Here is a 16,392-nt window from a genome sequence, read left to right on the forward strand (position 1 = left end):
CCAGAATTTGAGAATATAATAACATGTAGAAGATTATACCATAGTTATGTGTCATCACCACTTGCTACTATAGGCCACTGTCATCCCAGGATCCGCTGCTGTAATGGTCTTGTTGGTTTGAGGCTGTATTTTCTTGGTTTATAAATCAAGAGTAACTCTAGTCTCTGGTGTCGCCCTTATTGCTGTAACCGATTCCAATTGACAGTCTTACCCATCTTGTCCTCTTCCTTCATCGGTGCACAACCCTTCACCAATTACGACATTTTTGACCAAAATTCATGACACAACAGTAGCCTTCTCTTGTCCCAGATATTATTAAGAAGTTAAAATGTGAATGAAATTGCATGCCTTCAGGTTACAGCATGACTGACAGTTGAAAAATTTGAATTTAGAGATTTATCTCACACACAAAGAGCCAATGTTGGTTTACCAGTCTGAAAATAAAATGTTAAAAAAAAATTCTATTTTGTGATGCAGTCCAAAACTTATTTGATACATCTTCAAAATTCATGGAAAACCATTGTTCAACTTTACAATGTACAAAGTGAAACTGACCTTTGTGGTTGTAATTCTGTTATCTCCGCCCAACAAAACAACACTTCTATCAACTATCCCTATGGCACACAGTGATCCAGGGTCACCGTTAATATTCAGATTGGTGAAATCTCCTGGACTGACTTCTTCTGACTGGAATTTAATATCAACCTAAAAAAATAAATGGTATAGTTTAGTAATCATCACAGATTGGTAGCTAAACTTGTTGACTTGTGTGAAAAACAGCAATCTAACTCAGAAACAATATTTTAAGAGGTATTTACTTATTTGAATTCCTGACTATAAATGTTCTTCTTAGCTCCCCAATGTATCATTCCATTTGTAAGTTTCCTTACTACAGACAGGAAAATGACTGGAACTATTGACATACAGTATTACCTATGTCATGTAAAGACAGTACAATGACTGGAACTATTGACATACAGTATTAGATATGTCATGAACAGACAGTACAATGACTGGAACTATTGACATACAGTATTAGATATGTCATTAACAGACAGTACAATGACTGGAACTATTGACATACAGTATTAGATATGTCATGTAAAGACAGTACAATGACTGGAACTATTGACATACAGTATTGGATATGTCATGTACAGACAGTACAATGACTGGAACTATTGACATACAGTATTAGATATGTCATGTAAAGACAGTACAATGACTGGAACTATTGACATACAGTATTGGATATGTCATGTAAAGACAGTACAATGACTGGAACTATTGACATACAGTATTAGATATGTCATTAACAGACAGTACAATGACTGGAACTATTGACATACAGTATTAGATATGTCATTAACAGACAGTACAATGACTGGAACTATTGACATACAGTATAAGATATGTCATGTACAGACAGTACAATGACTGGAACTATTGACATACAGTATTACCTATGTCATGTAAAGACAGTACAATGACTGGAACTATTGACATACAGTATTAGATATGTCATGTAAAGACAGTACAATGACTGGAACTATTGACATACAGTATTAGATATGTCATTAACAGACAGTACAATGACTGGAACTATTGACATACAGTATTAGATATGTCATTAACAGACAGTACAATGACTGGAACTATTGACATACAGTATTAGATATGTCATGTACAGACAGTACAATGACTGGAACTATTGACATACAGTATTAGATATGTCATGTACAGACAGTACAATGACTGGAACTATTGACATACAGTATTACCTATGTCATGTAAAGACAGTACAATGACTGGAACTATTGACATACAGTATTAGATATGTCATGTAAAGACAGTACAATGACTGGAACTATTGACATACAGTATTAGATATGTCATTAACAGACAGTACAATGACTGGAACTATTGACATACAGTATTAGATATGTCATTAACAGACAGTACAATGACTGGAACTATTGACATACAGTATAAGATATGTCATGTACAGACAGTACAATGACTGGAACTATTGACATACAGTATTAGATATGTCATGTACAGACAGTACAATGACTGGAACTATTGACATACAGTATTAGATATGTCATGTAAAGACAGTACAATGACTGGAACTATTGACATACAGTATTGGATATGTCATGTAAAGACAGTACAATGACTGGAACTATTGACATACAGTATTGGATATGTCATGTACAGACAGTACAATGACTGGAACTATTGACATACAGTATTAGATATGTCATGTAAAGACAGTACAATGACTGGAACTATTGACATACAGTATTAGATATGTCATGTAAAGACAGTACAATGACTGGAACTATTGACATACAGTATTAGATTAAGTAGCTATTGCATGAAAGTCACCTCAATCTGATGGTTCCTTGCTTGACCATGACAGGAAAGATAATTAGACAGTCTTGGAACTTGATGTGAATTGATACATATTAAACCACAGTTTGAGGAAATGTCATGATTTTACCATAGCTATGCAAAGTACATCCAACTTGAAGTGTGTTAAAAGCCATGCAGTCTCTCAATGACGTTTTTCAAAAGGGAATTCAAAATATGATGTAATATTAATATGCAAAAAAATAGGTCCAAATGATCACTAGTCAATAACAGACATCTTTTCTCAACTCCACTGTTCTTTCTTTGTATTCAATAATAAAAAGTGAAGTAGTATCCGTAATTGTTTTTTCTAAATCTTTCCTATTCATTTATCAGATTTGTCATACACAACATTTTTTAGAGGCTGACCATGTGAATTTCAGATGTATCAATTCAAAGCAGTGGACTTTTCTATACTACTGTATGTATGAAAATGGTGCCAAGATTGAGACAATAGTTCTACAAAAACTGCCCAGGTACTAGTTATATTTCACCAAAATATGTAAATATTGTATGGTTGGGTAACTGATTGTAGAAGTTAGACATACTTCCATGAATTAATTTGAGAGCAAGTAAAAATTGCCAGTTCAAAGTATAAAGAGCACCTTAATTCACCATGTTATCTTAATGAATGATTTGTTACTTAAGTCAACAAAAATTGCACAAGGAATTTTGATGAAACTATAGCCATACACTTTAAACTTTGTGAATGAAACAAATCAAACATGACATTAAACTTCCTGGATACAAACTTGTCAGGATTGGCTGAAATTGATTAAAGCTCCTTAATGATGGAGCTGTCAATTTGAAAATATTAAAAGGCATAGTAAGAATGCTGCACATTTATAACCAGACTCAAATGTATCTTTAAGAAATAGCTCATACTCCACCTCTCCTGCTCCTCCCTACCACATACCCAACTTAATACTCACATTAACATGCTTCTTTTTTCTTTTCTTTGCAAATATTCTCAATAAGGAAAACTTGTTATTTTTCATATGGTGAAAGTGTTGGACAAAGTTATGTACCTTATTTTGGAATGTCTGTGCGATATTGAATGAGAGACTGGCAGTGATAACTTCAAGATCATCTCTGATGAAGAAAGCAACTATTTGGGCTCGTGGAGACATCCTGGGAGTAAGCTCAAGGCTAAGAGATACTTCATAATAGTAACCTGAAAAGAATACCAAAGATCATTGTATTTTGTATGGGTTTATCTATAACTCGCTAACATCTAATAACAACACTTTATGGATGTGTTTATTGATGGACAAAAGAGAGATGATTCAAATAAATGCACCAATTTACATTTTCTATTCAAATTAGGTGCATTTCACCGTACTTTACACTGTCAAAGGACGATATTAATTTTTACATTGTGTAGCAAATGCATTACAAGCTATGTTGTACCTTGTGGTATGCTTCTCTTTAGGGTTCAGAGAGCAATAATGGCCAATGAATGCAAAACATAGTCTATCTCTATATTTCAAACATATTTACACATGTTCTTTGCAGTATTCTTTCATCATTGGGGAGAGGGGTGTTAGGGGGAGGACAGAGAAAAGACCCATAAGTCTTTTGCAAAATTGTTGCTCTGTGTATTGCATGCAGACATTCACAATGACTTAACCAACAGAAATTACTGCAAATTGATTATTTCAGTAAAAATGTATTTAAGCATCACAAGATATTTAAGTATTAGTTAATTTGTCAGCATGCAGTTGTAAGATATCTAAAGATGAAACATACTTCCATTTGTTGCATCAATTTTTGAAGGATCTCCACCTATTTTCACTGGCACATTAATTACATTTCCTCTTGCTAGAACCTGTAGAAGAAAAAGAATAGTCGAAGAAAACATTCCTTGCAGATGGCATGTCATATTACAGCACCAGTTTATATTACTTCATTCATAGCTCTGATGCTGTGTTCCATTAATGTTCAAAGTACTCCAAATGAACCTATCAGAGAGATTTTTGTTAAGAGTCTAAAGATGGTTAAAATTGTCTTGTTTATCCAATCATCACGTTCATGTACAATGATTCTAAGATGGACCAGTAAAAACAAAGTGTTTGCAAATGTTTGCCATATACAAGTTTACAATATGAAACTTTAAAGGTTTTGTATATTAAGTAGTTGATGGCTTCTGCAGTCAAAATTTCAAAGAGAATGTTCCAGTAGCAATGCAATAATTCACAAATTTGCTCCCTGTTATTTGTACTGATTTCAATTGGTCCCCTATATACCCTCTTATTATCAATGATCAAAAAGCATTTCTTAATCTGTGTGCATCTCTATGGTTCAACAAGAATATCACTGCTAGATCCCATCAACACACTAATCATGAAAATGTTCTTTGTACAGTATGTGACTGAAGAATCCTTTCAATCATTTGCTGGGTAACATTTCCATAAAAGTTCAAGAACTGAACAATAGGAGAAAAGAAAACCATTACTTGGCTGACCAACAGTTTGTTATAAGAGCAGCATGTATGTACCTGCATCATTATATTTCCAATTAGCCTATCCATCAAAGTGAATTCCTATCCAAACTGTTTTCTCAGCTAAGCACTGTGCAGCTTTAATACCTGCACTCCAGGGGCTGTGGTTAAGTTTAGATTGACTGGAAAATGTGTATTAATTATGGAATTTTTAAGTGCAAAAATTCTGTTTAGCTATGGTTGGGGCAGTGCAACAAAGCTTGACACAGGAAGGTTATATTTTTGAGTTTGTATTTGCACAAAACACAAAGGCCAATAAAGTTTTGTGGCAATCAAGTATGCACGTACATAATACAGATAGATTGCATGAGCTATTGTACAATATGTAAATATGATAGGTAAGCAATGCAATAGGTCAAACGTTTGCTGGCTGGAAGGGTCACCTGTTATTATCACATTTTGACACTTTAAAGAAAAAGGATGGAAATCATGAATTCATTATATTTGTTTGAAACATTCAGTCTAACAAGATGGTTACTTAGCAAGACCAAACAAGTTAACCTTGTTCACTGCCATTGCACTAGCTGAGTACGGACTAGTAACAGCACTGTCTGAAGTGTCATACGTTTCTTACCTGAATCTTGAGGTCTGTAAGCTCCATATCATCACTGCCTGTTGTTATATATTGAAGTATCAGCTTGGCCTTTTCACCTGCCAATAGTTCACCCAAGACAGGCTTAAACTGCATATAACTGGCAGACGGAGAGTAAAGTGCCTCAAGGTTAATTGATTGCCGAAATGGATCAAGTGTGTAGACTGTCCGGTTATACTGGTAGCTTAGTGGGAAACTTGGAAATGTAGGCTGCCAATGGAAATAAACACAGACACTAACATAAAGCAAGCTATCAGAGTAAAGCTGAACATTTAACATTGAGCTAACAAGTAACATTAAACGGTTATACTGGTAGCTTAGTGGGAAACTTGGAAATGTAGGCTGCCAATGGAAATAAACACAGACACTAACATAAAGCAAGCTATCAGAGTAAAGCTGAACATTTAACATTGAGCTAACAAGTAACATTAAACGGTTATACTGGTAGCTTAGTGGGAAACTTGGAAATGTAGGCTGCCAATGGAAATAAACACAGACACTAACATAAAGCAAGCTATCAGAGTAAAGCTGAACATTTAACATTGAGCTAACAAGTAACAATAAACGGTTATACTGGTAGCTAAGTGGGAAACTTGGAAATGTAGGCTGCCAATGGAAATAAACACAGACACTAACATAAAGCAAGCTATCAGAATAAAGCTGAACATTTAACATTGACCTAACAAGTAACATTAAACGGTTATACTGGTAGCTTAGTGGGAAATTTGGAAATGTAGGCTGCCAATGGAAATAAACACAGACACTAACATAAAGCAAGCTATCAGAGTAAAGCTGAACATTTAACATTGAGCTAACAAGTAACATTAAACGGTTATACTAATAGCTTAGTGGGAAACTTGGAAATGTAGGCTGCAAGATGACTTATGACTAACATTAAAACTGTCCTCTGTATGATGCCATCTGCTATAGAAAGACACACATATGACATGAATCCAAAGCAGAGTTCCTGACATATCTTGTTTACAAGATTTCTCTCTAAAAGTAACATTAAGCCCTGCCTTCTATGAAATTTTAATTCCAACATTTTCCTAACATGACCATTTACACTCTTGCTAACGATACAGACAAGCCAATATGGAAGGAAACAAACATTTAGTCAAAGATTTTACATGATGCCCGCCCACTTATTAATATGCATGTCATTACTTCTACAAACAATATTGCATTTACAACCCATTGTGTTAAAATTGGAACGAAAAAGGCAAGAAATAATGTAACAGAGAATGAGAACACCACCAGCTCACTGAACAATATATAGGATCCAATAACTCTGGCTGAGTGTCAAACAAAAAGTTAGCATAGCCTTCCAAATCTGTATATAAAGATTCTGTGTAGAAAGTCTGGCCACCTTGGGAACACTGAGGCTCCACCAAGGTATTGACAGCTGGAGAGCCATCTGGAAGTTCCACTTTGATCTGCAAAATAGATTTAAAGACAGAACTACATCAAAGGAGAAGCAAACACAATACATTTTGTTATTTAGGCATTTCAGTAAGTGTAAAAAAGATAAAAAAAAACAATTATTATCCAAAAGAAGTATACAACTGTCCAATAAACTTCAAACTTTTGCCACATATTGATTAAAATTTGCTCAGTTTCAGGTATACATGAGACATCAGTGAGCGTATACCAATCGTCTATCGATACCTATCATCATGTTTCATTAAAATAACATTACATATTTATTCTGTGAAACAAGTTGTGTTTTAAGTCAGAATGAAATGAAATTATTGTCGTAGATTTTGAAGTCTTATCCTCTTCAACTGGGCTAACACTTTAATTCTCATGCCACATACTAGTGAATGGTATACACAATACTAGTCACTTTAATTACAACAAATTGTATTGCCAAATAACATGCAAATCATTCTATTATGAAAATCTCACAAATTTAAGAAAATTAAATGTGATAAAATTTAGGCCTTAGTATCAATATTTGTGGAACACAACATGCCATCATCCTTGCATAGTATAATGAAAAAGCTATTCTATAATATACAGGGGTCACTTTGTCAGCTTGTGTGCAATATAGTGACATTCCAATGCACTAAACTAACAGCTTAGTATTGATTCAGAGGCAGACTTAACTGGCACAACAAGCTGTCCTCTCAATTCCTTACACATTTCTCCTCATGCTAAACTATACTTACTTGGCAAACAGATAATGCAAGCTATTCTTACGGAAGACTAGAATATGGCCCCGCCAGAAACGATGTTTGGCAGAACAAGACAGAGAAACTTTTTTGGCATGGCCCTATTAGTCTTACATAGATTCTTCTTGTACTTGAAATGGACCCGAAAGGCTTATAGAGAAGGACTGAACAGTCAAATGAATGATAGAAGACACCAGTAGCTGCGGTTGACTCAATCTATTCTTACAATAAAACAGCTTCAGACTAAAAATAGATACAAGTTCTTGACTTCAGCAAATGGCAAGCATCATGGTTGGTAGATACCCAAGGTAGAGGAGAACTTACACCAAATCCTTATTATGGCGACACAAAACTCTTAAACTACATTGAGAATTTTGGCTTGGTTTCCACCATAACTTTCTGCAGGTCTTTTAAAGTTAGACACGGTGATGGAAGCCACAAAGAAAAGCTTTGTAGGCCTACTCACCCCTACGCAATCAGCGACCCAATTACAAGTGTAGGGATATAAAACCTGTTAAACCCTTAAAAATCCAGGTAAATTATCAGAAACAAGAAATCCCTTTGTCAATTTGGACATGCTAAAAGAATATATATATATAGATACTAGCCAGAAAACAAGGTAACTTTTAACATCAAATACAGCTAAATTGGGACTCAATTAACATCCCGCGCATTCTACTACAACCACATGTTTGGACCTCGGAGAAACAGAGACAGGAACGATGACTCACACCTCTGTTACGGGGGTAACTACCAAAAAAGTGTCAGCTAGAATTTCACACCACTACATATTGTTATAACCTTCTTGTTAATGACACAAATAAATTTCTTCATTGTTTATTGCTTTTTTGTTTTGTTTTAGTACACATCATACTTTCCTATCCATGAAAAATTTGCTTGTTAAATGCAAATTAGTTTATGCAATAGAAAATCACAATGACATGCAAGTTCTTAACTAAAGGCATGGGCTAAAAGTATACCAAATCATATTAAATATATAGAAGCTGAAAATTATATTTTTTTTGTGTGAAACTGTTCTTCTTGAATCAGTAGAAAAAGAAACATGTGGCCCTTCAAAATATAAAGTGACAAAGTTTGATAATAGACATAACCAAATGGTTCTAATGATGTAGGTTCCATTATTATTGAGAGCCATCTTATTATGCATACCAGTATTTGTCTTGGTCACAATAATGCAAAATTCTCTCTCAGTGCAAAATAGAACAATTAGACATTGTAAACCATGATAATACTTACACTAGCTGAGTATGGCAAGCCAGGTTTAAAGCTTTCCTCCGATATCCACATCATCTGTCGTGGACGAGTTGTCACTTCAATGTTCTTGCTGTCTGTGCTCCTGGATATACCTGTGTTCACCACAAAACAAGATGCAACTTTATCAATATGATCAAACTTTAATATCCTAATTGTACAAAATAGAACAGAAAAGCAAAAAGGGGTCATTATAAGTAAAGCTCGTTATTTTCAGAAGACTGAATTAATTACAATTTTAACCATGTGTGGGTTGATCTGATATTCATAACAAGCAGAAAAACGATTGCTTTCCTTTCACACTGATTCCCTTTATTTTCATTCTCAAGACTGATCCTTACTAACTACTGCACATCCCATACAACAGTGATGCTACACTGATTCCCTTTATTTGCATTCTCAAGACTGATCCTTACTAACTACTGCACATCCCATACATCTTGTGCAATACCCTACAACAAATGAACAAAGCCATGCATCTTGTGCAATACCCTACAACCAATGAACAAAGCCATGCATCTTGCGCAATACCCTACAACAAATGAACAAAGCCATGCATCTTGTGCAATACCCTACAACCAATGAACAAAGCCATGCATCTTGTGCAATACCCTACAACCAATGAACACAGCCATGCATCTTGTGCAATACTCTACAACAAATGAGCAAAGCCATGCATCTTGTGCAATACCCTACAACCAATGAACAAAGCCATGCATCTTGTGCAATACCCTACAACCAATGAACAAAGCCATGCATCTTGTGCAATACCCTACAAGCAATGAACACAGCCATGCATCTTGTGCAATACTCTACAACAAATGAGCAAAGCCATGCATCTTGTGCAATACCCTACAACCAATGAACAAAGCCATGCATCTTGTGTAATACCCTACAACCAATGAACAAAGCCATGCATCTTGTGCAATACCCTACAAGCAATGAACACAGCCATGCATCTTGTGCAATACTCTACAACAAATGAGCAAAGCCATGCATCTTGTGCAATACCCTACAACCAATGAGCAAAGCCATGCATCTTGTGCAATACCCTACAACCAATGCACAAAGCCATGCATCTTGTGCAATACCCTACAACCAATGAACACAGCCATGCATCTTGTGCAATACCCTACAACCAATGAACACAGCCATGCATCTTGTGCAATACCTTACAACCAATGAACACAGCCATGTATCTTGTGCAATACCCTACAACCAATGAACACAGCCATGTATCTTGTGCAATACCCTACAACCAATGAACACACCCATGTATCTTGTGCAATACACTACAACCAATGAACACAGCCATGCATCTTGTGCAATACTCTACAACAAAAGAGCAAAGCCATGCATCTTGTGCAATACCCTACAACCAATGAACACAGCCATGCATCTTGTGCAATACCCTACAACCAATGAACACAGCCATGCATCTTGTGCAATACCCTACAACCAATGAACACAGCCATGTATCTTGTGCAATACCCTACAACCAATGAACAAAGCCATGCATCTTGTGCAATACCCTACAACCAATGAACACAGCCATGTATCTTGTGCAATACTCTACAACAAATGAGCAAAGCCATGCATCTTGTGCAATACCCTACAACCAATGAACAAAGCCATGCATCTTGTGCAATACCCTACAACCAATGAACACAGCCATGTATCTTGTGCAATACCCTACAACAAATGAGCAAAGCCATGCATCTTGTGCAATACCCTACAACCAATGAACAAAGCCATGCATCTTGTGCAATACCCTACAACCAATGAACACAGCCATGCATCTTGTGCAATACCCTACAACCAATGAACACAGCCATGCATCTTGTGCAATACCCTACAACCATTGAACACAGCCATGCATCTTGTGCAATACCCTACAACCAATGAACACAGCCATGTACCTTGTGCAATACTCTACAACCAATGAACACAGCCATGCATCTTGTGCAATACCCTACAACCAATGAAGACAGCTATGCATCTTGTGCAATACTCTACAACCAATGAACAAAGCCATGGATAATATTGAAATGGAAGTTTTTCAAGATATATCTTTTTTAGATCGCTTGTTGAACTACTCAGACATTATGCAAAACCATCACATCAAGAGTAAAAATATCAATGAACCATTTCTAGAAAGTTAAAATTTAAATGAACAAGGTTGTAAACCATTTTAATTTCTTGAGTAACATGCTCATGTTTTGTACATTCCACATAATTTCAAAGAACTATACTGTAATCCTACTGTTAAAGTTAGTGTCATTGGTTTATCTTGTGGAGGCTACAAGTGGTGAATTTAACTGGCCTCAGACTTGATAAACATCAAAGGTAGTGTGTGCATTCAAGCATGACTCATTATCTGTTGGAAGCTTGCTCATTAAAAACATCCAGTTACCACACCGGACCATCACAGGCGATTAGATTTGCTAGTCTTCCCTAAGAGGCTCTCAACATAATTCCAACTACAATTTAATTACACTTACCATGTGTGAATTGAATTAAATATGGTAACAGTTAATGCAAATGATCAGACTATTTAATGGTTTACCTGAAGCACTCTCTGTTAACTCAGCTGACACATGTAGCACATTACTGTAAATGGAGAAAGAGCCTCTGAAACGAATTCTAGTAGAGGAGATGTCAATATCTACATTCACACATCCATCATCTCCAGTGTTGGCCTGTATAAATAGATACAAATATTTCATATTAATAATAATAATACTGAAAGTGTATGAAATGATAATCTAGTTCAATGAGTTACCCCATGGTTCATTGCCATCTAAACTGGGTTTGTAAATTTATACCTCACTCACAGATAATCCCACACAACCAATTAAGTATCTGACAAGGATTTTAACAATATACAATTTTTATGCTACACTGTTTCAATATCCAGAAAGAGCAGTCTTGTTTTGAAGAATACGATCACATGAAGCTCTATGAAAACAAGGTCATTTTCTTTTACCTAATTGAGCTAAAAAATCAGCTCTGTATTCAAGTACCTCTTCAAATAACTTTAATTAAAACATGAAAGTTACATATGCCATTGTTTATTCACTTCAAAATATTTGTGCCATTTACTGGCAGGCCAAAATCATTTAGTATATGTCACAAAGGATAACTCCAATTTTCAGACCATTTAAGAGAACCTGTTGATCCCTTGATGCTCTGAGTGTGAAAACTGCAAGAGTAAGTATTTTTAGGTCACACAAAAGTAGTATCAACTCTCTGAAACAAATTTCATCTTCTGACTGACTGCATTCAACAAAAGAAAGTTACAGGAAAGGAGAACTCACTTTGGGGCACCGCCATATCAAGTATCAGGTTCACCCAAGCATAGCATTTGGAGTTATCACATTTACAAGGTTTTCAGATTTAGATTCAGCAGCTTTACTTTTGAAGTTGATCTTATTTATGTTTAAAGACTATTGACCTCACTTGACCATTAATATCTTAAGAGAACACTAGAGTTCTTGCACTCATAAAGGCAGATGAACATACAACTTATGAAGCTCATCCAAATTTTACTTTTGGAGTTATGACCAAGGTGTAACAGAATTTTAGACTTTGACATCTATGGACCTCAAATGACCTTCCAAATGATGATAGCAGCTGAGAACCTACAAAGCAGCACAATTCCATACCAAGTATGAGATACATCAAAGATAGGATTATTAAAATAGCTTCTTTACAAGCAGAGGTTCTCAGATTATGCCTGCTGCTGACCTCAAATTACCTTTGACCTCTAACAAACTGCTAGTACTCATTAAGAGTAGTACTTAGTACAGGGCACGTACCACCCAAGTATGATATTCTCAATTCTACAAATGTTGAGTAATCTTGTTTACAAGGTCTTCATATTCTGGCCACATGTGATTTCAAACGACATTTGGCCTCGTTCAATAACAGAAGCAGCCAAGAACTTACTAAGGGGTATACACATACTAGTTTGAACATCATGCAATATATATGCTTGGTGAGTTATTATGTTTAGGAGCCATGGCATCACACACACACGCCATCACAATCTCATAGCTGCATGATACCTTATGCCTTTGGCAACAAATCAAACTACACAGTTAAAATATTGTTTAGTCAGTCCATACTTGTTGATAAATATGTAGTCATTCTATCTTCCAATGGTAACAATGTCAAATAATGTATCACTAAATGGAACTGTAAAGCATAAAAAAGTTTAACAACCTAATGCAACAATCAAGTATGTCTTGGTCTGTGCAGAATACAGAATAATCAGCTAAGTGACTTCAAAACATAAAGCTAACCCTGTAAACTTTACTATCTTAGCAATTGTACAGGGACAACACAATCAGCTGGGTGATATCACTACATCCCAATGCTTTTCATTAGTACATGGTATTTGCACTGTGTATTCATTTTCTGTCATGTATTTGACAATGTGTTTTTTGTTTTCTTTTGTAGTTAAGCATTATGATCATATTATATAGGTTCTGAGGGCGGTATTAAGAACTTAGCATGCAACGTTAATTAAACAGTAATAGTAGTTACTGACTTTGCGATCTGTGTCTGTATGACTGACTCCATATTTTTCCCTTTCAAGAAACCAAACAGGGTACACTGTCTACTTTTATGATGAATGGATGAAACAAGCACAAGTCATCACAGGAAGGGATCACAATAAGGGATACACAGGTGACAGGTTCTCCCTTTACCCTGACCCTTAACACATTAACCCAGCATGGCCAACTAGATAGTACTGCTTCAATAAGTCAATAACCATACCCTGACCCTTAACACATTAACCCAGCATGGCCAACTAGATAGTACTGCTTCAATAAGTCAATAACCATACCCTGACCCTTAACACATTAACCCAGCATGGCCAACTTGATAGTACATGCTTCAATAAGTCAATAACCATACCCTGACCCTTAACATATTAACCCAGCATGGCCAACTAGATAGTACATGCTTCAATAAGTCAATAACCATACCCTGACCCTTAACATATTAACCCAGCATGGCCAACTAGATAGTACATGCTTCAATAAGTCAATAACCATACCCTGACCCTTAACATATTAACCCAGCATGGCCAACTAGATAGTACATGCTTCAATAAGTCAATAACCATACCCTGACCCTTAACATATTAACCCAGCATGGCCAACTAGATAGTACATGCTTCAATAAGTCAATAACCATACCCTGACCCTTAACATATTAACCCAGCATGGCCAACTAGATAGTACATGCTTCAATAAGTCAATAACCATGCCCTGACCCTTAACATATTAACCCAGCATGGCCAACTAGATAGTACATGCTTCAATAAGTCAATAACCATGCCCTGACCCTTAACATATTAACCCAGCATGGCCAACTAGATAGTACATGCTTCAATAAGTCAATAACCATACCCTGACCCTTAACATATTAACCCAGCATGGCCAACTAGATAGTACATGCTTCAATAAGTCAATAACCATACCCTGACCCTTAACACATTAACCCAGCATGGCCAACTTGATAGTACATGCTTCAATAAGTCAATAACCATACCCTGACCCTTAACACATTAACCCAGCATGGCCAACTTGATAGTACATGCTTCAATAAGTCAATAACCATACCCTGACCCTTAACACATTAACCCAGCATGGCCAACTAGATAGTACTGCTTCAATAAGTCAATAACCATACCCTGACCCTTAACACATTAACCCAGCATGGCCAACTAGATAGTACTGCTTCAATAAGTCAATAACCATACCCTGACCCTTAACACATTAACCCAGCATGGCCAACTTGATAGTACATGCTTCAATAAGTCAATAACCATACCCTGACCCTTAACATATTAACCCAGCATGGCCAACTAGATAGTACATGCTTCAATAAGTCAATAACCATACCCTGACCCTTAACATATTAACCCAGCATGGCCAACTAGATAGTACATGCTTCAATAAGTCAATAACCATACCCTGACCCTTAACATATTAACCCAGCATGGCCAACTAGATAGTACATGCTTCAATAAGTCAATAACCATACCCTGACCCTTAACATATTAACCCAGCATGGCCAACTAGATAGTACATGCTTCAATAAGTCAATAACCATACCCTGACCCTTAACATATTAACCCAGCATGGCCAACTAGATAGTACATGCTTCAATAAGTCAATAACCATGCCCTGACCCTTAACATATTAACCCAGCATGGCCAACTAGATAGTACATGCTTCAATAAGTCAATAACCATACCCTGACCCTTAACACATTAACCCAGCATGGCCAACTAGATAGTACATGCTTCAATAAGTCAATAACCATACCCTGACCCTTAACACATTAACCCAGCATGGCCAACTAGATAGTACATGCTTCAATAAGTCAATAACCATACCCTGACCCTTAACACATTAACCCAGCATGGCCAACTAGATAGTACATGCTTCAATAAGTCAATAACCAACCTTAGCTGTGATAACATCACCATCATCGACATCATTGATAGCAGGTGGTTCAGTAGCAAAGACAAATCTGGTTTGTGCTCTCTTTCCAACAGAAATGGAGACTTCACCTTGCACTGGCTTGCCATATGAGTATCTACAAAGACAAATTCATAAGCATCATAAAGCAGCAGCTATAACTGATGACAAGCTTGGCAGGTTATATGTTTACATTTGTATCCATTGCTCAACCAGTCAGAATTAGGCACCCAGCATTCTCTCATTACATCCACATCATAACATTCAAGGACAAACTACTTCATTAACCACACATATACCCATAACTTACAGGAATTTATAAATTATAAAATATACCTTGGCTACAGTATATAATGACATCACTCACACAGTCTTTAATTCAAAGAGCTATACAAATAATTAAACAACAGATGACAGGACTGATATCATTAATACTGCATAAAATGAGAGTAGAGTTTATCAACTCTTTAGGGTTAGTTCCTTGTGAGCTGCTTAGAACTTTGTCATCTTACAAAATATGCAGTTACCACAGTTATGATATTAGAGCCTAATACTGCCAATTTTGGTGTTTCAAGCAATATTTGAAAGACAAAATTGATTCCTCTAAAATATTCAAACTTTCTTTTGATAAAACTTCCTAACCTAACAGGACATGGGGATAAATGAAGCAAACTCAAGAAAGATCCAGTCCAAACACCCCATTAATACTCCAAAGAAATGCAGCTTGAAAAGTCTTCCTTCTTTGTATTAAAATTCCCAGAAAATTGCAGAGACCTGTTTGGTTCAAACAGCATTTCAAAGGGCATATTTTGTACTTTCCACTGATATAAAATCAATATTTCATCTGCCAAGTTGTTCAAGTGGACCCAATCTTACCAATTGACTGTTTTGTAGGAAAAAGACCCAGAAATCCTATGCATAAGGTAAAGAGACTTACTGTAC

At 36.1% G+C, this 16,392-nt stretch overlaps 1 protein-coding gene across 7 annotated transcripts in view; it reads right to left on the reverse strand.

Annotated features, from left to right (window-relative positions):
* The window catches only part of LOC139978341 (pregnancy zone protein-like), a 72,284-nt gene that overhangs the window by 38,122 nt on the left and 17,770 nt on the right, over window positions 1-16,392 (reverse strand). For 6 of the 7 annotated variants that reach the window (XM_071988454.1, XM_071988455.1, XM_071988456.1 and 3 more), the window contains 8 exons: window positions 15,436-15,568; window positions 11,520-11,652; window positions 8,939-9,048; window positions 6,773-6,943; window positions 5,490-5,981; window positions 4,165-4,243; window positions 3,444-3,589; window positions 556-705 (listed from right to left, as the gene is read on the reverse strand). In XM_071988454.1, coding sequence (XP_071844555.1) covers window positions 556-705; window positions 3,444-3,589; window positions 4,165-4,243; window positions 5,490-5,981; window positions 6,773-6,943; window positions 8,939-9,048; window positions 11,520-11,652; window positions 15,436-15,568 — 1,414 coding nt within the window. The remainder of the gene's footprint in view (window positions 1-555; window positions 706-3,443; window positions 3,590-4,164; window positions 4,244-5,489; window positions 5,982-6,772; window positions 6,944-8,938; window positions 9,049-11,519; window positions 11,653-15,435; window positions 15,569-16,392) is intronic. The other variant, XM_071988460.1, reaches the window with a different exon arrangement.

Source organism: Apostichopus japonicus, chromosome 13, assembly GCF_037975245.1.
Source record: "Apostichopus japonicus isolate 1M-3 chromosome 13, ASM3797524v1, whole genome shotgun sequence".
Taxonomy (NCBI): domain Eukaryota; kingdom Metazoa; phylum Echinodermata; class Holothuroidea; order Aspidochirotida; family Stichopodidae; genus Apostichopus; species Apostichopus japonicus.